Below are 23,674 nucleotides of genomic sequence, written 5' to 3' on the forward strand. Positions count from 1 at the left end.
CCCCCTTTTTATAATGGATGGATGGATGCAGGTTATTGCATTATTTTGCTTCAAAACACACCTAGGGTGGCTCGAGAGTGAGTACATCATAGGTTTATTTTTTTGTTTTCTCTTTTTATAAATCACGGAGCCCAATGTTTATTTAGCGCAGAAAAGTAATTAAAATGCTATAACAATGTTGTATGTGTTATAATCAGTCAAAAATCATAAAAAGTCCCATGAAATCTTGGAGGGACTGTGTTTTACCCTATTTCATTGTGTTTTTGTGCTTATTAGTGTTGTGAAGTTTAGCAGCTTGTAAATTTCAAACTCTCCTGGACTCAAATGAGGAGTGTCTGTGTGTGTTTGAGCAGCTGTCAATCACAGATCCTCTTTTCTCTCTCTCTCTCTCTGTGCAGTTGAGTTTGACTCCAGCACAGTTGATGTTGCAGCAAACGCAGGCGCAGCTCCTCGCCACAGCCGTGCAACAGTCTGCAAGTCAACAGACCAGCACCACTGGAGCCAATATCTCTGCCTCTGCGGCCACGCCCATCACACTGTCTCAGCCCATTCAGATCGTGTCTGTAAGTGACATCTCACTGTCCAATCAGATTCCAGATTACTGACACTCCCTCTAACACTGGATGCATTACTTTTGTCAGAGCATAAGCATCTGTCTCAGATTGAGAATTGCTGCTCATTCACAACTGGTTCAGTCCTTCAAAACAAAATACTTTATTTTTCTGGTGCCCACTTCTGTTAGTAAGACAGAATAGTGTTTAAACTTGTTTAAGGTCAAAGAAATTAATACTTACGGTGACCGGGAGGGGACATGTTCAGTTAACTTATTTTTGTCGTGGTCACTACATATTAACTCATGGGAACGTGATAAAATGTCGTGGCCACGAGATTATTTTGTCGAAGTAACGTCATCCTTATGTCGTGGCCACGCGATGTGAAGTCATGGCCTCGAGATCCTGTTGAGGGAACAACATCCATTTCTCGAGTTTAATGCCAGGAGTTTGATGCGTAAACAAACCTGTGTGACCATCGTAACCTGCGATTATCAGAGATGGATAAACATTTTTATCAATCCCGTAAATTCGTTAACTGATTGTGTCTTTTTATTTAATATTTGTATATTATTATTATTATGTGTGTTGTTATTATTATTAAACTGTAATATAATATTATTATATTAACTGGTTTAGGGCTATATTTTTATATTTATTTTTGTATTTCCCCTTTCAATTGTATCGCTTTACCTAATTAACGTTCTAATTATTATTAATATGCTACCATATATTCAAACTTGTTTAAGGTCAAAGAAATTAATACTTACGGTGACCGGGAGGGGACATGTTCAGTTAACTTATTTTTGTCGTGGTCACTACATATTAACTCGTGGGAACGTGATAAAATGTCGTGGCCACGAGATTATTTTGTCGAAGTAACGTCATCCTTATGTCGTGGCCACGCGATGTGAAGTCATGGCCTCGAGATCCTGTTGAGGGAACAACATCCATTTCTCGAGTTTAATGCCAGGAGTTTGATGCGTAAACAAACCTGTGTGACCATCGTAACCTGCGATTATCAGAGATGGATAAACATTTTTATCAATCCCGTAAATTCGTTAACTGATTGTGTCTTTTTATTTAATATTTGTATATTATTATTATTATGTGTGTTGTTATTATTATTAAACTGTAATATAATATTATTATATTAACTGGTTTAGGGCTATATTTTTATATTTATTTTTGTATTTCCCCTTTCAATTGTATCGCTTTACCTAATTAACGTTCTAATTATTATTAATATGCTACCATATATTTGCCTGACAGCTATGCCATTAAAGTTTTGACTTTATGATTGTGCCAGTGTGTGACGATAAATGAGCATGTTGTGTTTTCATTTGCAAATTCATTCCTCAACTAAATTATAGTCTATTAATTAGCTAAAATAAAATTAAAATAAATATATGCTAAATTCAACCTTAAAATGACTGCATAATCAAAGCTTTATTGGCATTGTCAAGCATTTACAGTAGGTAATTATTTACAAAACTATTCAGAACGTTAAGTAAAGAGATCGAAAAGAAGAGAAAATAAATCAAATACATAACAAATATAAAAATACAACCATAATAATAATAATTATTATTATATACAAATATTATGGAAAAGATGATCAGTTAATGGAGACTGTGGCATGGATAAAAATGTTTTCTTGTAGTTTCTTGTATTTTATTTTATGTACTTTATGTAACATTTATTCATGATAAATTCATTCGAATGCTGTCTACATTGTGCGCAATACAGTCCGGTAGCCTAGGCCTTTGGTTAATATAATAATGTAATAATTTCTATAATAATTAATATAATTTCTAAATTCTTAATAAAATATTAACTCTGATCCTAGGTTGCTATGGTCATGCAGGTTTGTTTATGCATTAAACTCATGGCCACGAGAAAAATATGTTGTTCCCTCAACATAAGAAGTCATGGCCACGAGTAGGAGGAACTCACTACAGGTTTAGCTGTGTCCATCACCAAGGATGTCGTTACCTCGACAAAATAATCTTGTTCCCATGAGTTAATATGACGTTCCCACAAATTACACAACATATTAACTCGTGGGAATGTGATGATATGTCGTGGCCATGACAAAAATAAGTGAACCGAACATGTTCCCTCCCGGTCACCGTAAGTATTAATTTCTTAATATTGTATTCTGTAAATACTTTCATTCATCAAGGATGCATTAAGTTGATTAAAATTTATTCAAAATCTTTCTATTGTCTTAACCTCTACTTTCCTTACACGTCCATCGGTGCTTGGGAAACTATTGGTGGTCATGGCCATAGGCCAATCATTCCGAGAAAGGGTGCTGTCTTTTAAGAGAGCGATATCTCCAACTTAAAGACTGGTGTGTGATTGTTCATTTGCACCTTTTTTTGCAAGATGGGAAGGTACTCTTGCTTCCAGCAGGCACAGAACTGATTTGCAAGGGCCTGTACTTTTTTCCATTGACTCCCATAAAGGTCTTTCTCTGAAAAATCGCATGTAGGAACTCCAAAAGGAAATCCAGTCTTTTGGGTGAGTAGAATGTTAGGGGTTAGTAACAATGGTGTCTCTGGATCAGAGGAGACTAGAACCAGTGGTCTGGCACTGATTATAGCGGACACTTCAACCATCAAAGTTCACAGAACTTCATGCATAAGTTGGATTGATTTGTTTTTCAGCAACATACTGTCAAAGATTCTGCATGTGATCCCTATCATTCTTTCCCACGCACCACCCATGTGTGATGCGTGAGGGTGTTAAATTGCCAAGAAGAGCTCTGCTCACTTAGATACTTCTGGACCGTATGGTCTGTCGAGAAACCGAGCTCTTTGCATGCTCCGACGAAATTTGTTCCACAATCAGATCGAAGTTGTTTGGCTCTTCCCCTTATAGCAAAGAAGCGACGTAATGCATTGATACAGCTGGATATAACCATGGACTCTATCACTTCCATATGCACTGCTCTAGTGCTCATGCACGTAAAAAGGATTGCCCAAAGTTTACTGTTTACTTACTTGCTCTGGCGTGTCGAGTCACAACTGTCTATTGGCCGAATACATACATGTGTGATGGAATGAATATTGCTACCACAACCCCCTCTGCTGGAGAATAGGAGGAACTCACTACAGGTTTAGCTGTGTCCATCACCGGCTGGTGAATGATTAACATGATTGTATCACAATAAAAGTAGAGCATGCCAGTGGCATAGTGAGCACTTGATTAATTTCCCACACCTCACATTTTCTGTTGTGTTGCCCTTGCCTGGTGGAGTCGTGTGGTTTGGGTTTTCTATTCCAGTCCTTTCTCTGTTTAAACCCAGGTATGTGGATGAATGGAATTCCATAGGTGAGAGGTGTAGTACTGGTGTGTAACCCAAGTCTGTATCTTGCAGTTCAGGTGTAGCGAGATATATCATAGCGGGAGCTCTTTCATATCAGTCGGATTGACCCAGTGAGTATGATCTTTTTATGGGGGGTGGTTTTATATTTTAAATGTTTAAGATTCATGGACGTTAGTGTCTGTGTGCAGGTTGAGGGGAAGTGCCTATCGGCTTATCGTTTCTGCTGTGTTTATTGCCCTCATTGTCTTTACTAGATTTACTTTCTTTGTGTCAGCTGTTTGTTTGATGGTTTTGGGAATATTAAAGGGTTTATTTAGTTTTCTTTTCCAAACTTTTTGGGTAATAGTGGTCAAGACGTCTGATGTGATATTCTGTCAGTGATTTACGGGGATGATTAGTCATGTACCCTAATGTTTTGCATATATCTGTAGTTTTCTTTCCTTTTATTTTTCATTTTTTGTGTAATTGTATATTTGTTTTTGTATTTCTTTGTAAGTGCTGAGAGGTCTCCCTTTGGGGACTTGGAGAGATACACCATTTATTCTTTGGGGTGCCGTGTGGAACACATTTGTTTTTCATTCGTGTGGTTGCAGTGGAGAGCACTAGAGTGTGAGGGTTTGTCTGTCGGGGGGTTTAGAATGTTTTCCTTATAAGTGCTCTCAGCGACCAAGGTGGTGCTTTCAGGGTTTTTTTTTTTGTTCTGCCCCCAGTTAGCATAATATAATTTAATTGGTATTCTTTTTTTGTTTGTTTATGGGTATTTAAAAGGTATCTGTATCGAACATGTACCCCTGTGAATTGTGACTTCCTTGTTTTTAAACAGAAAATTATTTTTGATGTAATAAAACATTGGTTTTAACTGGCAGAAACCTCTAAATCATTTCTGGGTAGATCGAACCTGTATGGTTGAGGGGTTTATATCCTAGGGTGGAAGTCCCTAGGTGGCGTAGTGGGCTATTATTGCAAATTTTAGGTCAAGGTTGCAGCCTTTTCCTCGATTTTTATTTTTCTGCTTTACTGTCCCGCCACATTCTGGCGTAGTCGGCAGGGTAGTTTACCTAGTTGAAGTTGAGATGTGTTCTGCCTGAATTCAAATTTGAGTATTGAGAGAGAGAAAACAGCAGTAGGCTCCATCAGGTTGGGTTAGGGGTGTATTGATTTCTCATTTGGCTTTGTTTTGTTTTTATCAGTCGTGATGGCCGAGGACTTGCAACAATTGCAGGAGCTGGTAGCACGGTTGGAGGCAGACATCGCACTGCTTCACCAAGTAGCAGCGGCGGGTCCCTCTAGCAGTAATGCCTTGCTCCTTAGTGTTTCTTCTGGTAGTGTCCCCACCGCTGAAAGGGTGGTGTATATCCCTAGAGAAAGGCGTTGCCCCCTATTTAGTGGCAGGGGTGGTTTAAGTTTACAGGAATGGGTGGAGGAAGTAGAGGTGAGTGTACATACCCGTCATTTATCTTCTGCTGACCGAGCCTTCTTTATGTATGATCATTTAGAGGGGGAAGCGAAGGAGATTAAATATCGGTTACGAGAGGAAAAGGAAGACCCCGTAAAGATTCTTGCCATTTTACAGGAACTTTATGGATGTTCTCAGTCCTATGTCGCTTTACAGGAAGCGTTCTTTTCCCGAAAACAACAGGAAGGGGAGTCATTGCAGGAGTTTTCGCATGCATTATTGTGTTTAATGGAAAGGGTTAAAAAGAATGCCCCCCATGATATGCTCTAACATAGAGATTCTACTACGTGACCAATTTGTGGAGTACATTTATGACTGTGCTCTCCGTAGAGAACTTGAGCGTTTTGTTCGTGAAAAACCAGGCTATTAGGTGGGAGCGTCAGTGGGTAGTCGGGACCATAGCCAGTCAGTATCCTTAGCATATGGGTTCCAGTGTGGGGTTCAGGGAAATTTATCAACTGCTGGTGTTGCGTCTAGCTCAGAACTCGCTGAGTTAAAGTAGCTTTTGAAACGGCAGTAACGAAAATTGGATAAGCTTACCCAGAATTTTGCAACATTACAGTGCCAGTGTAGTCAGGGCTCTTCTGATCGTGGGGGTTCAGTTATCTGTAAGCAATGTCAGAAATCTGGCCATTATGCCCGAGAGTGTGATGGGGAGAGGGTCACACCTCGGTCCCAGTCATCCTCGGGTGTGCCTCCTCGAGGAGGTGCTCCTAGTCCTTTGGCTCGGCAGTCGGAAAACTAATACCCACCGAGCTGTTGAGCCACAGTTCGGATGGGGGTAAGTTGGGCTCGGTGGGTAGTGCAGAAGTCAAATCTATGCCTCAGTTGATGTCATCTTGTCCCCACGTTGATGTAATTGTGGGGGGTGTTCAGGTGTCATGTTTGGTGGACACCGGATCGATGGTGTCCACCATAACTTTTTTTTTTTTTTTTTTTTTTTTTTTTCCCACTTGAAAAATCGGCAGTGTATCAAATACTTATTTGCCCCACTGTAGAAGTGGATGTGGAGCTTTATGGAAAGGTAATGCTTGGACGGGGAGTGTTAGTGGTCAGAGACCCTCCAGGGAGTAGTACCAGAGTTCCAGGGGTGTTAGGAATTAATGTTCTTAAAGAATGTTATGCAGAGTTATTTGGGGAGTATGGGTCTGCGTTATTTGATATTCCCTCTGTGACACGGGCCCCAACCCCCGTTCGTCAAGCCCTGCAACAGTGCCATCAGGCTAAGGTAGAGCCTGCAGTAGATTTTCTAGTACAGGTGAGAGTGTAGGGACGAAGAGTTTGCCGAGTTCCTGGTGGTACCATGAAGTTGGTGCCCGCTACTTGTTCTGTCCAGTATACCGGACATCCTGTTTTGTTTGAGCCCCCAGGTACTGGGCTACCAGCAGGGTTGTTGGCCTCTATCGCTGATTGCAGTAACCCGCGGTACAGTATACATCCCAGTAGTTAATGTAGAGTCGGAAGACGTTGTATTATATTCTCATTGTAATTAGTACCCTTACCCCGATAAGTGTAGTTAGTCTATCCGCAGAGGTTAAGGAGATAAGGACTGCTACTGCAATGATGTTTTCTCTTGAAGCCTCTGTCCAGGATAAGATCAAGGCCTTGGATTTGTCTCCCCTTTCCGAAAAGGATCAGAGTGATGTACAATTGCTCTTGAATCAATATAGCTCTGTTTTTTTTCCTCCAGCGATACGGATTTGGGTTGTACTACATTGATTTCTCACGATATTCCTTTGGTAGATGAGACTCCAGTTAGGCAGAGGTATCGCCGTATTCCCCCTTCAGAATATGATAATGTTAAGGCCCACATTAATCAGTTGTTAGAGGCACAAATTATCCAAGAAAGTAGTAGCCCCTATGTCTCCCCTATTGTGTTAGTAAAGAAGGATGGCAGCCTCCGATTGTGTGTGGACTACCATCAGTTGAATGGGAAGACGAGGAAAGATGCTTTCCCCCTGCCAAGAATCGAAGAGTCTCTTGACGCTCTCTCTGGTGCCCAATGGTTCACAACAATGGACTTGGCAAGTGGGTACAATCAGGTTCCAATCACTGAAAAGGATAAACCAAAAACGGCATTCTGTACCCCATTTGGTTTTTTTGAGTGGAATCGTATGGCCTTTGGCCTGTGCCACGCGCGAAGTACATTTCAAAGGCTAATGGAGAGGATCTTCGTGGTTCAGCATTGCCAGTCTCTGTTATTGTACTTGGACGATGTCATCGTGTTTTCTCCCTCTGTTGCAGAACATCTAGAGCAGCTGGAGATTGTGCTGGCATGGCTGAAACAAGAAGGCCTCAAAGCCAAGTTGGAAAATTGTTCATTCTTCAAACCGGAGGTACGTTATTTGGGGCATATGATATCAAAGGCAGGCATTTCCACTGTTCCTGAGAAAATCCAGGCTGTGGCAGAATGGAGAAGGCCTGCACATGTCTCTGAGTTAAGGTTTTTCCTTGGCTTCGCAAGTTACTATCGACAATTTGTGGAGGGTTTTGCGGCACTGGCAGCCCCGCTGCATTGGCTGGGGGCTGAACTGGTGGGTTCAAAGAAGAGCAAGGGGACTGGAAAGAGCCTCCCCACAGTATGGACTGAGGAGTGCGAGAACAGCTTTGAAGGTCTCAAAAGGAAGCTTAGTACTGCACCAGTTTTGGCCTATGCAAGTTTTTCTCTACACTTCATTTTAGAAGTGGATGCAAGTCATCAAGGGCTGGGGGCTATTCTCTCGCAGGAGCAAGAGGGCAAGGTAAGACCTGTTGCCTATGCCAGCCAAAGCTTGCGGCCTGCCGAGCGTAATATGACGAATTACATCTCAATGAAGTTGGAGTTTCTGGCCCTGAAATGGGCAATGACCAAAAAGTTTTGAGAATAATTGTTGGGCCAGAAGTGCCTTGTGTACACTGATAACAACCCTTTAAGCCACCTTGCCACCACGAAATTGGGTGCTACCGAGCAGCGGTGGGTTGCACAACTGGCTGCGTTTGATTATCAAGTACAGGTCTGGCATGGTTAACCAAAATGAAGACGGCCTTTCGTGACAGTATGTGGAGCCTACAGAAGAGGGGATGGAGGAGAACTGCCAAGAGCCATTGTCCTTGCACCAAGTTTCTTTGGAGCCAGCCTTGTAGGTAATGCAAGCAGCTATTTCTGTCTTGCCCTGTTATGCCCCTGCTAGCTTGTGTGCCCTGCAGGCGGAGGATCCTGTGATCAAGGAGGTGTTTGCTTTCTGGAAGAACCAATGCCATCTGACCCCTGAGGAGAGGCGGATGCTTGCAAGGCCAATGCTATCATTACTGCAACAGTGGGAGGGAGGGAGTGCTCTATCGTCGCATTCTACATCCTGATGGGGGCGAGGAGGTTCTGCAGTTGTTTCTCCCCATGTCATTGAAGAGAGAAGTGCTCACTCGGCTGCATCAGGGGCATGTGCACCAGGGCATGGAGCGAACACTAGAGCTGGTCCACAGACGGTGTTACTGGCCCGGCATGTCATCTGAGGTGGAGCGCTGGTGCCAAGAGTGTGACGGATGCCAGGTGTCTAAGAATTCTCAGCCAGTGGTGCGTACATTTTATGTATAATCTCCTTGCATCACAGCCAAATGAGATATTAGCTGTGGACTTTACCCTCCTTGAGCCAGCTCAAAATGGTATGGAAAATTCTTATGACTGATGTGTTCTCGAAATTCACCCAGGCCATCCCTACCCGGGATCAACGTGCCTCTACAGTGGCTCAAGTTCTGGTTATGGAGTGGTTCTATAAATTCGGAGTACCAAGTCAGCTGCACTCGGCCCAGGGACAGAGTTACGAGAGCTCTCTGATTCCGCAATTGTGTGGCCTATATGGCGTGGTCAAGTCACAAACTACTCCATAACATCCTGCTGGCAATGGGCAGTGTTAACGGTTTAACTGTACTCTGCACAACCTTCTGCGAACACTGCCTGCAATGAGGAAGAGGGATTGGACCACTTGCCTCCCCCGGTTGTTGTTTTGTTACAATATGAACCCCCATCAGTCCACGGGTGAGTCCCCTTATCACATGTTTTGGTCAAGATCCGAAGCTGCCGGTCGACCCAGTGGTGCATGACTGGGTCGTAGACCATCAAGTACGACTTCAGATGGCATTTGAAAGCGCAAGACACAGAATGAATGGATGTAACAAGATACAAGGCTGCTGGAGTTCTATTCGGTATCAGGTGTTAAAAGCTCCTACCGAAAGAGGATCAGTGTACACAATTGCCCCAGTAGACGACCGGAGTAAGATTAAGCATGTACATCGCACTTTGCTGAAGCATTATATTGCCACTCAGAGCCCAGAGAGAGGACGAAGTGCCAAGAGTCAAGAGGAGGCTGGGCCACTTCAGAAAAGTGGAGAGGAAGAGAGGGAGGATGATTGGGTCCTGGTGTTCGGGCCTTTCGGTGTTCAAGCTGGATCGACACCTGTGCCCTCTGGCCCTGAGACATCTACCCTTGCCCCAGTCCTGTTCCCAAGTCAATCAAATGATGTTGATGGTGGTGCCAGCAGGCTAGAGTAAGCTGTGACCCCAGCGTCTTACCCCCCTCCGGAAGGGGATAGTGGACTGAGAAGGACCATTCGGGACACCGCGGGACGACATTCCAATCTTTATAATTTACCTAGGGCAGTGCGGGGGAGGGAGAGAGGGGTTATGAATTCCCAGATGATTGTGCCTAATGCTTCCTTGTTTTTTAGACCATGGGACTGAATTTCGTGGCTTACTGGTTCATCGTCGGGACGGCGATGCAAATAGGTGGGATGGATTGTGATGGAATGAATATTGCTACCACAACCCCCTCTGCTGGAGAATAGGAGGAACTCACTACAGGTTTAGCTGCGTCCTTCACAGGTGAATGACTAACATTATTTTGTATCACAATAAAAGTAGAGCATGCCAGTGGTGTAGTGAGCACTTGATTAATTTCCTACACCTCACGTTTTCTGTTGTGTCGCCCTTGCCTGGTGGAGTCATGTGGTTTGGGTTTTCTATTCCAGTCCTTTCTCTGTTTAAACCCAGGTATGTGGATGAATGGAATTCCATAGGTGAGAGGTGTAGTACTGGTGTGTAACCCAAGTCTGTATCCTGCAGTTCAGGTGTAGCAAGATATGTCATAGCGGGAGCTCTTTCATATCAGTCGGATTGACCCAGTGAGTATGATTTTATGAGGGGCGGTTTTATATTGTAAATGTTTAAGTTTCATGGACGTTAGTGTCTGTGTGCAGGTTGAGGGGAAGTGCCTATCGGCTTATGTCCAGCGTGGAGCCGTGGAATTGGTCAATATTTGGCAGGACGTACGGACCCAGACTGCGCTGCTGTTTTGTCTCTGTGGTTTCTGCTGTTTATTGCCCTCGTTGTCTTTAATAGATTTTCTTTCTTCTTTCTTTGTGTCAGCTGTTTGTTTGATGGTTTTGGGAATATTAAAGGGTTTATTTAGTTTTCTTTTCCAAACTTTTTGGGTAATCGTGATCAAGATGGTTTATGTGATTTACGGGGATGATTAGTCATGTACCCTAATATTTTGCATATATCTGTAGTTTTCTATCCTTTACTTACTCCATTTTTTTGTGTAATTGTATATTTGTTTTTGTATTTCTTTTGTCAGTGCTGAGAGTTCTCCCTTTGGGGACCTAGTGAGATACACCATTTATTCTTTGGGGTGCTGTGTGGAACACATTTGTTTTTCATTCGTTTGGTTGCAGTGGAGAGCACTAGAGTGTGAGGGTTTGTCTGTCGGGGGGGTTTAGGATTTTTTCCTTGTAAGTGCTCTCAGCGTCCCAGGTGGTGCTTTCAGTTGTATGTTGTGGCGGGGGTTTTTTTTTTTTGTTGTTGTTGTTGAATTAATATTTGGTGGGTTTTTTTATTTTTTATTTTTTATTTTTTAATGGGTATTTAAAAGGTATCTGTATCGAACATGTCCCCCTGTGAATTGTGACTTCCTTGTTTTTAAACAGAAAAAATATTTTTGATGTAATAAAACATTGGTTTTAACGGGCAGAAACATCTCAATCATTTCTGGGTAGACCGAACCTGTATGGTTGAGTGGTTTATATCCTGGGGTGGAATTCCCTAGGTGGCATAGTGGGCTATTATTGCAAATTTTAGGTCAAGGTTTTTAGGTCTTTTCCTCGATTTATTTCTCTGCCTTACTGTCCCGCCACACATGCATTCTTTCATGTCAAATTGTTCCATTTTATCAATTTCACTTCATATAATAAGACACTCTAGGTCTGGTACCAAGCTAATGAAATCAGTAGTAATACAACCAATTTTTCCACTGCAGAAGAAAGGGAAGCAGCTGAAGTGTTGTTGTTGTTGAATTAATATTTGGTGGGTTTTTTTATTTTTTATTTTTTATTTTTTAATGGGTATTTAAAAGGTATCTGTATCGAACATGTCCCCCTGTGAATTGTGACTTCCTTGTTTTTAAACAGAAAAAATATTTTTGATGTAATAAAACATTGGTTTTAACGGGCAGAAACACAGGCATAGTGGGCTATTATTGCAAATTTTAGGTCAAGGTTTTTAGGTCTTTTCCTCGATTTATTTCTCTGCCTTACTGTCCCGCCACACATGCATTCTTTCATGTCAAATTGTTCCATTTTATCAATTTCACTTCATATAATAAGACACTCTAGGTCTGGTACCAAGCTAATGAAATCAGTAGTAATACAACCAATTTTTCCACTGCAGAAGAAAGGGAAGCAGCTGAAGTGTTTAGATGCATTTACACAGAGAGCTTAATGAAGCTGAAATGTAGTATGAATGCATTTACACTGCAAAATAACAACAGTATAAATGAGCTCATTGTTTTAAATTTTTTAATATACAAATATGAAATGTTGGGGAAAAAATGTTAAGATAAGCTACTTTTAAATATGTAAGTAAATTAACTTAAATACTGTTAAACAAGGCACAGAACAGTCTCAATCTCTGTCTGTCTTTCATCCTGCAGCAGCTGCAGCCGCAGGGTTTGAACCTGCAGCAGTTCGTGTGGGTTCAGCCAGGGCACTCCATCAGTTCTCAGATTCAGCCGCAGTTCATCATATCACCGTCACCTCAGGGTCAGACAGGTAAGAGTGTCTCAGATGTGTTGTGATGATGCTGCTGCTCCTCATCATCATTTCTAACTTGTCTGTCTCAGGTCTCCTGCAAGCTCAAAATCTCCTGACTCAACTACGTCAAAGCCAAGCTAACCTCCTGCCAACTCAGACCAGCATCACCCTCACCACACAGGTCACAACACTAATCAAACCTCAGCCATATGCTATTTATACTGTCACTTTACTGTCGTTTGTGATTCTCAGTGCATCAGTTCATTCCCTCATAAACAATCTCATAGATTTATCTGTAATGTTGTAGTTCATCTCAGATCTTGTTGGTATGGTTCTTCACTGAATGTTTTTAAACGAAAGAGACTCGAGACTTGATTGCTGTGATGCAAAAACATGGAGGGAATCACAAAATCTAGTCATAAAAATTGAATTTACTGTGTAATGCGGAATGTCATAGAATTTGGACAATTCTGGATGAATAAATCAAAAGTAGGGCTGTACACTTAATCAAATGCTAATATGGACTAGTGTCTGTGACAAAACTGCAAATCTAAAGTCTGCATGTTGTGTATGTTTCTCAGCAACAATAATAAAAATAAACAGAATGATTATAATATATTGTATAATATAATAGTTGTTGGGGACTGCCCCACTAATGCTGGTTCTTTAATCGTGTTAACCATTTCAGTACTCCGATCAGGGAGTCGGAGTCATCAAATTTCTTTCCACCATTTATTTATGTGCAGGGTTTCACCATATACACACTGATATGCATTGAAGGTAGTTTGTCGTCAGTAACTTTTGCCCTGCACTTAGCGATGCTGCACAGGTGGAAACTGCGTCACATTCTGTCCGCTCTGTATGCCTAACCAATAATGCGTCACTTAAGCCAAACACGTATCACACTACAAGTTGCGTAGTGCATATTTACATAATCCAAACTCTTACCAGATATAAAATAAAAGTAGTAATAGTATATAGTATTAAAGATATATAATATAAAGAATTCACAACATAGTAATTAAAACTTTATTTTTTAGGGAATAATCACATTTTCTTCCTTGTTTGCCAAAAAATTTAAGGGTTTGTTTAATTTTCATTTGATTAAAAAAATATATTAAATTGTTAATGTTTTATGTCTTCATTTGATTACTAGAAATTTTTAAATAATAACAGAATTTCTGTAAACATTACATAGGGCCTTATATATATATATATATATATATATATATAAAATAAAGTTGATTTATGAATTCAATTGATTAGACCGTATCCAGAAAAAGGAAAACACACACTTTGGTAAAAAATAAAACATGTTTCATACGGCCCAAAAATGTGGTCTTTGTTAAGCTTAAAAAATGGTGTTAAATTGTAAAAGCTTCATGATTTCAATTAATTAGACATGCTTTTTGATTGCTAATTTTATTTAACCCCATTAAAATGAAATCCGGAAAAATTAAAATGGAAAAAAATAAAATAAAAAAAACTAATTCAATCCCTTCACTGATGTTCTTCTACATATTTGATCCATGTATTGATGGAGGTGGTCCATGTTAATGGACATGGTGTGTATTGATGGAGGTGGTCTGATTTCGCAGGCGGCCACACCGACGAGCAAGATTGGAGCCATGCCGGCTCCAGCGGCGGCCACTCCAAAGTGCATGGACGCGCCGTGTGTCCTCGAGGAGCTTGAGCAGTTCGCAAAGAACCTCAAACAGAGACGCATCAAGCTGGGCTTCACTCAGGTGAGCTGTGTCATCTGTGTTCATGATTGAGTTGTCATGCATAACACTGACGTGTGATTCTGTGTCTCAGGGTGACGTGGGGTTGGCGATGGGGAAACTCTATGGGAACGACTTCAGCCAGACCACCATTTCCAGATTTGAGGCCTTGAACCTGAGCTTCAAGAACATGAGCAAACTCAAACCTCTACTTGAGAAATGGCTCAATGATGCAGGTGAGACACTTGAGAATGAAACCAGATTCTCATATGCCGTATGACTTTCTTAAAATTGAGATGTTTAGCAGAATGTTTAATACCATAAACGGAGACAGTGATCAATTTTGAAATAGTCCTTATTCGTTCACATATATCTACAGGGTTTCCGCGGATCCTTAAGTCTTAAATTTAGTTGTATCAAATTTAAGGCCATAAAAAAATGGAACAAGAAAGTCTTCATTATGATTTCAAGAGGTCTTAAATTTGGGGAAAAGAATTGCGATATGGCTGAATGTGACGATTAAATTTCAAAAGGCTATGAATTTATTAAATAAACATGAGCGCTGCAAGTTTCAATGTCTGGTTCTGTGCTGCTTTGTGTTATGCTGTTACTGGGAAACAGTTATATTTCTGCTGCTTCAAAAGCACCTCCAGCTGGCAGAGCTGCTGTTTTTGATCGGACCAATGTGAAAATCAACCCATGTTTTTACACCGCAAACACGCAGAGTTGTAAATGTGAACTGGTGGCATTATAAAAATGTAAACAATTAAGACAGTAAAATACATTAATAACATAATACATTTACATTAATAATTGATAGCTTTTCCTTACGAAAATTAACGTACTCTGTTACTTACGTAACCTCGGTTCCCTGAGATACGGGAACGAGTACTGCGTCTCTAGACGCTATGGGGAAAAACTCCTTTTTCTCCGAGGACTGAAACCTTTAACTGCACGGCCATTGGTTCGTGCAGTAAATAAAAAACAAACAAATGGCTCTTCAGCAGAGCTGCTGAATTCACTGAGGTCAGCCCAGCCTTGGATAATTGTTCCAACGGTTATGTACAGCCTCAGCACTACTGAAAGGACCAAGAGCGTACCTGAAAAAACAGGCAATGCCTGAAGAATTAGACTGCCTTAGGCAGGCACATATCCATTTAAGCAGATAGAATCCGAGCCTGCAAGGCCGGAAAATTCAAGTTATAGAACCTGGTGAAAGTGGACGGCGAGGACGACATCTGTTTTGGACACACCGCTAGACCACGCTCTGGACGAGGCCACGCCCTGAGTGGAATGGGCTTTGACTCCTATGGGGCTCTGAAGACCCAGGGAGGAGTATGCTAGCATCAACTAACCATCGAGAAATCCTCTGCTTTGTGACCGGGGACCCTTTAGTGCGGCCACTAAAGCATACAAAAACTGGGCAGAGAAAGTTAAACTCCTGGTCCTCCTCAGGAGGAGGAAGCGCAGAGAGAGTAATAACCTGGGCTCTAAACGGGGTGTAGAGCACCTTAGGAACGTACCCATGTCTTGGTTTTAGGATGACTTTGGAGTCGTTAGGCCCAAACTCAAGACAGGCAGGACTTACCGAGAAAGCCTGCAAGTCACCTACTTGTTTAACCGATGCTAAAGCCACTAGCAGAGCAACAGGGTTTTCAAGTCTGCAGACTGTAGTGGCTCAAAGGGGGAGCCCTCGAGGGCTCTCAGGACCGTGGGCAGGTCCCACGCAGGGACTGTGGGGGACCAGGCCGGATTGAGCCTCTTGGATCCTCTCAGGAAACACAACACGTGATGTCCCTTCAGGTCCGGTAAGAACGTCTGAAGGGCTCGACGTACTGCCATCTCAAGGCAGTTGATGTGTAGCCGACCTTCTGTGTCCGACTAGGAGCCGAAAGTCGGTCTGCCTTCGCACAGAGCTCCCCAACCCATGTTGGATGCATCTGTCAAGACAACCTTCCTTCTGTGATTCACGCCCTACTTGAACCACTGTGGGTCTTTCCAAGGGGCCAGAGCTGTTACACAGGCCTGTCTCACCCCGACACAAATGCGTCCATGACGTCACGCATGGGGCGGAATTTGAGGTTTCAGCCAGTACTGAAGGGGTCTTATGCGGAGCAGGCCCAGCTGTAGTACCGGTGATGCAGAGGCCATGGTCTCTGAAAGATCATGACGTTTCAAAAGCCCAGCATCTTTTGAAACGTCTTGAGAGGGAGAGAGGCTCCGATTTTGAAAGATACCGCGAGCTGTTGCATGGCCAGTGCACGGTCTGGCTCGACTACCACCCTCATGTGGACTGAGTTGACAGCTAGAGCAGTCAGACCCCGTGGGCACGTCCTCAGTGTGGGTGTGGCCCAGACGCGTCCAACCCTGAAGCTGTCAGTGATAATAATCATTAGTGACAGCATTCTCTTTAAATCCGCCTAAATGTGTAGACACACCGGCAGATCAAAGGTACTGCGCGTATCCTCTCAGATCCGCTCATAGCAGACGAAGAGAGGGGCGGGGCCACCTTCATTGAAGGCGAACTGCGAGCAAAGCAGAGTGAGAGACAAACTCTAGTAATCAGAGCTGTCTGTCTAGTGAGCGCAGCCTCAGCGTGGGTGTGGCCCAAGAGGCGCACTCAAATAGAAGCTGTCAGTGATAATGTAAATCATAGGTGACAGCATTCTGCTCCGATCCGCTTTGAAGGATTGAGCCGCTTGACAAACAAGAGGCGCTAATCCTCAGTGTAAACACACTGGCAGATCAAAGCACTGCGTGCAGAGTGAAACATGCGGGGGCTGTGCCAGCGTGAAAAATCACTCAAACCTGATCGCTCAGCCCCGCGATTTCACAGTCTCTTTCTCCGAGGTGACTGGGAGAAGAGAAATTTGAGAGTGGGGGAGACAAGGCCGCCCAGCGCAGCATTCTACTCCAATCAGCCTAAAAGGATTGAGCCACTCGATGTAATGAGGGGCGCTAATCCTCACGTGTTAACACATGCTGGCAGACCACAGTGAGCATTCAGGATGTGTGCCAGCATGAAAAATCCCTCAAGCCTGATCGCTCAGCCTCACGAGTTCACCGTTCCTTTCTCTGAGTTGACCGGGAGAAGAGAAATATGAGAGCAGGGGAGGCGGGGCTGAGGGGATCCGCGAGCGAATCAGGGAACTCCGGCTTTTGGTGAAAGCAGCCTACCTGTGTGAGCACCGCTTCAGCGATGCACACACAAATGCAAAGCTGTCAACGATATGGCTTTCTACTCCGATCCGCCTAAGAGGATAGAGCCACTCAATGTAAGGAGCGCTCACATGTAAAAACACCGGCGGATCAGAGCGCTGCGGGGAGAGCGAGCACGCGGGCTCATTACCAGCGCGGGATCACTCAAATTCGGTTGCTCCGCTCCGTGGCTCTGTTTCTTTCTCCGAGCTTTGCTGAGAGAGGAGAAATGGGAGAGCGGAGCTGCCTTCATTGAAGGCGATCCGCGAGCAGAGAAGAGCGAGACTCATATTCACAGTGAAAGCATTCCGTCTCAGTGAGTGCGCAGTCTCTGTGTGGGTGTTACACAGACAGGCGATGCTCTCACTGCCCTTCTGCATTGTTCAGGACTCCCTGCATGAGCCACACTCTCAGTGCAACATTTGCAGCAACGTTGCTGGAAATTTGTTCTTTAGAAATGTGCTATTTTAGAACTCACCGGATGGCCACTGGGGATGAGCTGAGAGCTGCGCGGGCGCTGAAAGCATGGAGTGAGAACAGCAGAGCGGCACAGGTTGCTGAATCAGCTTCCTGTCCGCAGCGAGGCACGTCAACGGCGAGCGGCTTCAAGTCTCGTAGCTCAGCGAAGAGAAGATTGTCGTCGCTGAAGGAGAATTAATCTGAGATCCTATGGCGAAATGCCCGCTTATAGCCAGATGGCCCCGCCCATTCTGGCAGGCTTCGTCGCCATAGACTTGTGCAGCTCTGCTGCCGAGCCATTGGTTCTTTTTTATTTACTGCACAAACCAATGGCCGTGCAGTTACACTGCATGATTGTAAAGGCTTCAATACTCGGAGAAAAAGGAGATTTTTCCCCATAGTGTCTAGCAATGCAGTACGAGTGAATTATCGAAAGGGAACCATGGTTTTACTCTAGTAAAAGTGTATTAACCATGTTTTTTTTAGTATATTGACTACCAGTTGTATAACCATAGTTTTACTAAAAAAGATACCATGGTTAAACTATGGTTAGTGTCAGTGGTGGAAAAGGCCAAAATTCACTGGGAGAACTCTAAGTTGGGGTAACTAAAGGGGTTAGACGACCTTTCAGATTTAATTGATTATAAAAACCTTTATAATCTATAACATTAAACTTATTTCATGTTTTCTCTAAACCATATGTTTTTAGGTATCAAGATCAATGGCACACTGTGTTATAATATTTATGAACTTTTTTTTTTTTTTTTTTAATTTTGACAGTACATTCAATTAGCTAATAAGGCACAGTCAGGAAGCATAAGTTACCAATCAAATTAAATAAAAAAAATTAATCTTTGCACTACAGAGGTGGCACACAAGAACACAAAAGTGGCATTTAGGTATATTTAACAGACTGTTTAATGAGGCTCAGAGGTGGCATGAAAGCATTTAAATTAAAAAATAACAGTTTTAGAATAAGTTCTGAATATAGAAATATTAAATTATTTAAATGGGTGGCAGCAAATCACTGTCTTTGTCACTGAATCATTCATTCAGTTGATTTGTTCAAACAGCTGATTCATTCAGGAACAAAGCAAGTGATTGTTCAAAAAAATTATTTTTATTATTATTATTATATATTGCGCTACGTTTATGTGCGTAGGCTAATGAATGAATAAAACAGAAATCCCTTTCATTTCCCAAAAAATCTAACCAGTCGGAGCTGGAATATCGTCCCCGTCCCCGTCCCCCCCCCATTTCCAGCCCTGGTTAGTGTAGCAAAACCATGGTTAATTTGTGGTTACCATGGATTAACTATAGTAACCCTGGTTACTATAAAAAAAAGAGTTTAAAGGCTGAGATGTGAAGGTCATGATCATTAAAATTGTCGTTTTTGTGAAGACCTGTATTTGAACTCTAAATCAAGCTTTTTACAATCATTTTACAGTTTAATGTTACCATAGATACTGCCCTTCCCTGCTTAATTTATGGGACAAAACAGATGTTACTTTAGTGTCACCCATGTAGTCTTTGATGGCATTCTGCTGATTTTCACTCTCCTTGTGGAGAAAATAAGGCTTTGTCATCTCCCCATGGAATAACTCCCAGTGACTGTGTACCCAGCACCACGCTGGACCAATGTCCCTTTTCAACATCCACTTTGCGTTCTCTAGGGGAAGTTTTCCCATTCTAACCCCCCATCCCAGCAAAATTGCTCTGCACCAGACTTGGCCTGAAAATGCATAGGATGCTCTAAAACATGACAAACGAACATTGACAATGACAAACATTATGATCTTTCCATTAATATAGAAGGATACAAAGATAATTTGTCACATACTCGGTTATCAAGTAAGACGTAGTGAAATGATGCAGTTGCTTAACCAAGTTACTGTGCGAGGGTTGTAGGTGATCAGTGTGCATTATTAAAGATATGAGTGTGAGTGTTTTGGGGGTGAAGTGGGGGGACAGGGGAGTACATATTAGTGTTGTTTTTGGCATCCTGTTTTAATTTTAGTCTAGTCTTGGTGTGAAGCTGTCATTTTAGTTTTATTAGTTTTCATACTCTTTTTAGTCTAGTCAAGTTTTAGTCAAATAAAAGTCTGAGCATTTTAGTCAGAATTATCCATGACTATTTTCGTCTAGTTTTAGTCGATGAAAACTGATGACACCCTTTGGAAATTAACAAATTTGTGGCACCCTACAAAATTAATTTTGTCACAATTTTAATTTCTAACTTCGATGTGATAATTTGAAAAGTATAGATATTCAGTACAACAGGGAAGAACTGCAGAATATAATGTCATACAGATATTTTTAATATTATAAAAAAAAGTGTCTATCAATGGTGGCAATCAGTAGGCTAATTTCTAATGAAGAGACCAATTTATATGAATTTTAATGTAGGCTTTTATTGATATGTAAACATTGTGAGATAGCTATAATGGTAATTAAACAAAGTTTTGCTCACTCAGGGTGTTTTTGATTTTACAGCTGGGTAATTTGAACGGTATATGAGTGGAGCACTCACATGGGCCGTGAGCGACTGAGCGGAGCACACAGATGTATAGAGCGGGATAATACACATTGCGTCACACCACGTGAAGGTGAATCCTGAGCAGTGAACTAATTTTCGCCAGCCGGAATTTCAGTGCATCTCTAATTATTGGCGACATTAGAAATGGATATTATATAATAGCTGCTTTTTTGAAAATTTTAGCAATTTAAAAATATTAAAAAAGGATTTTTTTACATGACACCCCTGTTGGGAAACACTTTTCTAAATAATGCCGCGAGTGGGGCTTGAGGAAGTGGCATTGCATGCATCTGCGCAGTGCGACCTGATGCAGCCCCTGAAGTGAGACACAGGAAACAGAAATACTGCAAAATAATAATAATAACGCGACTAAACGAGACGAAATAACGTTATAATGTTTTGGTCAATGAAAATGAAGAGACATTTTAGCATAGTTTTTATTTTGTAAACCATATTTAGTCTCGTTTTTATTTGTGAACAATGTACATGTGTGTGAGTACATATGAGTGTTATGTGTGGGGGGAACAAAACACCATGTTGCTCGGAGACGCAGCAGTTCTGCTGTTTGTTCTATTTTTGATGTAGCAAAACTTAATTTTGTGTCTGAAAGTTACTCAGTAACTTGTTTATTGTACATTCACAATCGTGCAGATATTCAGAAAAACAGGACTGTTTTTTTGTGCGATAGGCTAAGTGCTATATCATAGGCATAATTTATAAAAATAGAAACTCATTAAATAGCTATTTTTATATTTTAACCCCTTAGCTGTCACCCCCCATTTTCAGCATGGAGACACAAATGACATACCCAAAATAAAAAGGTTGCTGCTCATGAGTCTTTCTTACGTTCACACTGGTATGTCGCTAGTCTCTGTGCTGTGAAGATGCTTGTGGGTGTGGATCGTGAACACTTGTGGGCGTTCCTACTATCGCTCTAAAGTTATTGGCAGACTGTAAGTCTTGACATATCTTTAGAAAATGCAAAAACAAACTATATATATTGCCGGTAAAACTAAGATATCATTCTAATATGACTAGGAATTAGACTTAAAAGAAATAAAAGTACCATTCTGCTGTTGGAGAGTGTTGTTATTTAAACTACAGCAGTGCTCGTGCATTAAATCATTAACTGCTCCCGGCATCATAAAATTAACAACTCGAACCATCAATGTATGAATCAAACTCACTTAGACGGCCAACAGTTTCTTTTCTACGCATCATTTTTTTTATATCCATGTATTTTTATAATTGGTACAACCCTCCCTTCTCTCCAAGAACTGTACTCGTCCAGAGTGAGCAAAAGGGCTGGCAGAATCACTCTGGACCCCTCACATCCAGCACACTCCCTCTTTGAACTGTTGCCATCTGGTCGACGCTACAGAGCTCTGAGCACCAGAACGACCAGACACAGGAACAGTTTCTTCCCTCAGGCCATCCATCTCATGAACACTTGACAATAACTGTGGAACACACACTATTTATTCACTAATACATTTATTTATCTAACACACACACTCAGTCTACATTTCAATTTGCACATAATATACCTGTACATACAACTGTCTATTGTTATATACCTGTACATACAATTGTCGATTTGTATATTTTTATTCCTTAGTTACTTGTTCTATTTTTCTATTTTTTATTATCTGTGTTTTTGTTCTGTCACTGTCATTCTGTTACACTGTGGAAGCTTCTGTCACGAAAACAAATTCCTCGTATGTGTAAACATAACCAATCAGACCTCCACGACTGACCGATGAAAATGCGTAAAATCTAATTGGCAAGTGAACCCGGAATTCTTTTGACGATCAAAGATGGAGCTTTAATTTCTTTCCAGTTTAATAATATTTAGCAATGTTAATGAAATGTAGCCTATATTAGAAATGGCTAGGAATTGGGTGCTTGGATGATTTGTACATATAACCTCTGTCCTGGTTGGTCTCTGAGCAATTTATCAATAACTTATAAAAACAACATATTATAGTCTATGGCTCTAAAGACTTCATATAAAAGATTAATGTTTTGGCATCATATGTCAGATACCTCAACTGAATTTAAAGTCATTGCAATAAATTCTCAGTTGGTATGATGACAATGTAATCATTCCTATCAAATCAACATCAACTGCAAAAATAGATGTAAATTATGCAAGATATGTTCACAATAAATGTTCTGATAGCATTGCTGTTTGGACATTTATTGGGAGTTTTTTTTTTTTTTTTTAATCCAGTGTTTGTTTTCAGTTCTGATTTTAGTTCGATTTTTTGTTTCATGAGAACCCACTTCATATTAGCTACACATTCAATGGCACTCTCCTCTAAAACAGTGAATATTCAGTTATATGACAGCTACATGTAATTACATTGTCTGTAAATGCATTAAACACATAGAATAAAATATAGTGTATAACAAATATGAGAAATTCATTATAGTGTTATATTTGGTCTCCAAATCTTAAATATTGGTTTAGGGAATAATATATATATATATATATATATTTGACCAAACTGTTAAACTAGATTATTTCCAAATCATCCAAGCACCCGATTGATTTCTTATTACTTATTATTGTCATCATCCAAGTGGATGCTGCACACTGGTGGTGGTTGAGGAGAGACCCCCCATATGATTGTAAAGCGCTTTGGGTGTACAACAATACACAATAAAGCGCTATATAAATGCATCATTCATTCATTCATTCATTCATTCATAATGTTTGATTATTATGACTAGTGTATCTGAGCACGCGCGTCCGGTTGTGTGTGAGAGCAAAGCAAATCCGCGTGCGAGCGGAGAAATTCGCGCTCGGGCATTAGGGATGGGATATACCACTTATTTTGTTTTCGATACGATACCGATATTTTTCAAGGCAGTATCGACGATATCGGTACCGATTCGATACATCTGAACTAAACTTTAAAATTATGAAATGTATTAAATTACTAAGAGTAAAATGGGTAATGATAAGCACTTAACTTTGTTTAAAACACATTTTTAACATTCAATACGCCTTAATTGTAACTCATTAGGTTATATTTACATGGTTCAAATATGTTTTTTGTTTACACATGATTCAAATAAATACTACAGTTGAACTATGGTCACTTTAGTAAAACCATGGTTCATTTTCATAACTGTCAGTGACAGGCTGTTGCATGCATAAAATGCAACCTTTTTATTCTATTAACATTACATAATAGAACATGATCAATATTATCTTTCAACGTTCAATTTAAATAACTGTAATTGCACAAACTATGTAGGCTACAATTTCAGTTTGTTTATTGTGAAATAACTCTGTCCTTCCGTCCTGTGATAAGCATTGTTCAGGGCTGCCGTTCCCAAAAGCGTTAATGC

The 23,674-nt window shown here is 41.2% G+C and overlaps 1 protein-coding gene and 1 long non-coding RNA gene across 3 annotated transcripts in view; both read left to right on the forward strand.

Annotated features, from left to right (window-relative positions):
- LOC107551091 (POU domain, class 2, transcription factor 1-like) overlaps positions 1 to 23,674 on the forward strand; it is a 45,204-nt gene that overhangs the window by 2,354 nt on the left and 19,176 nt on the right. Inside the window, exons 2-6 of the mRNA XM_016232583.1 lie at positions 399 to 557; positions 12,259 to 12,418; positions 12,490 to 12,581; positions 13,999 to 14,145; positions 14,216 to 14,357. Of these exons, the coding sequence (XP_016088069.1) occupies positions 399 to 557; positions 12,259 to 12,418; positions 12,490 to 12,581; positions 13,999 to 14,145; positions 14,216 to 14,357 (700 nt within the window). The remainder of the gene's footprint in view (positions 1 to 398; positions 558 to 12,258; positions 12,419 to 12,489; positions 12,582 to 13,998; positions 14,146 to 14,215; positions 14,358 to 23,674) is intronic.
- On the forward strand, positions 3,746 to 11,336 carry LOC107551108 (uncharacterized). Of its 2 annotated transcripts, XR_001604730.1 has the most exons (6): positions 3,746 to 3,864; positions 3,937 to 3,995; positions 7,586 to 7,677; positions 10,043 to 10,196; positions 10,437 to 10,495; positions 10,571 to 11,336. It is a non-coding gene; the product is annotated as an uncharacterized lncRNA (long non-coding RNA). The 2 variants fall into 2 exon arrangements; XR_001604731.1 differs by lacking the exon at positions 7,586 to 7,677.

This window comes from Sinocyclocheilus grahami, unplaced genomic scaffold, assembly GCF_001515645.1.
Source record: "Sinocyclocheilus grahami isolate Dianchi unplaced genomic scaffold, SAMN03320097.WGS_v1.1 scaffold414.1, whole genome shotgun sequence".
Lineage (NCBI taxonomy): Eukaryota > Metazoa > Chordata > Actinopteri > Cypriniformes > Cyprinidae > Sinocyclocheilus > Sinocyclocheilus grahami.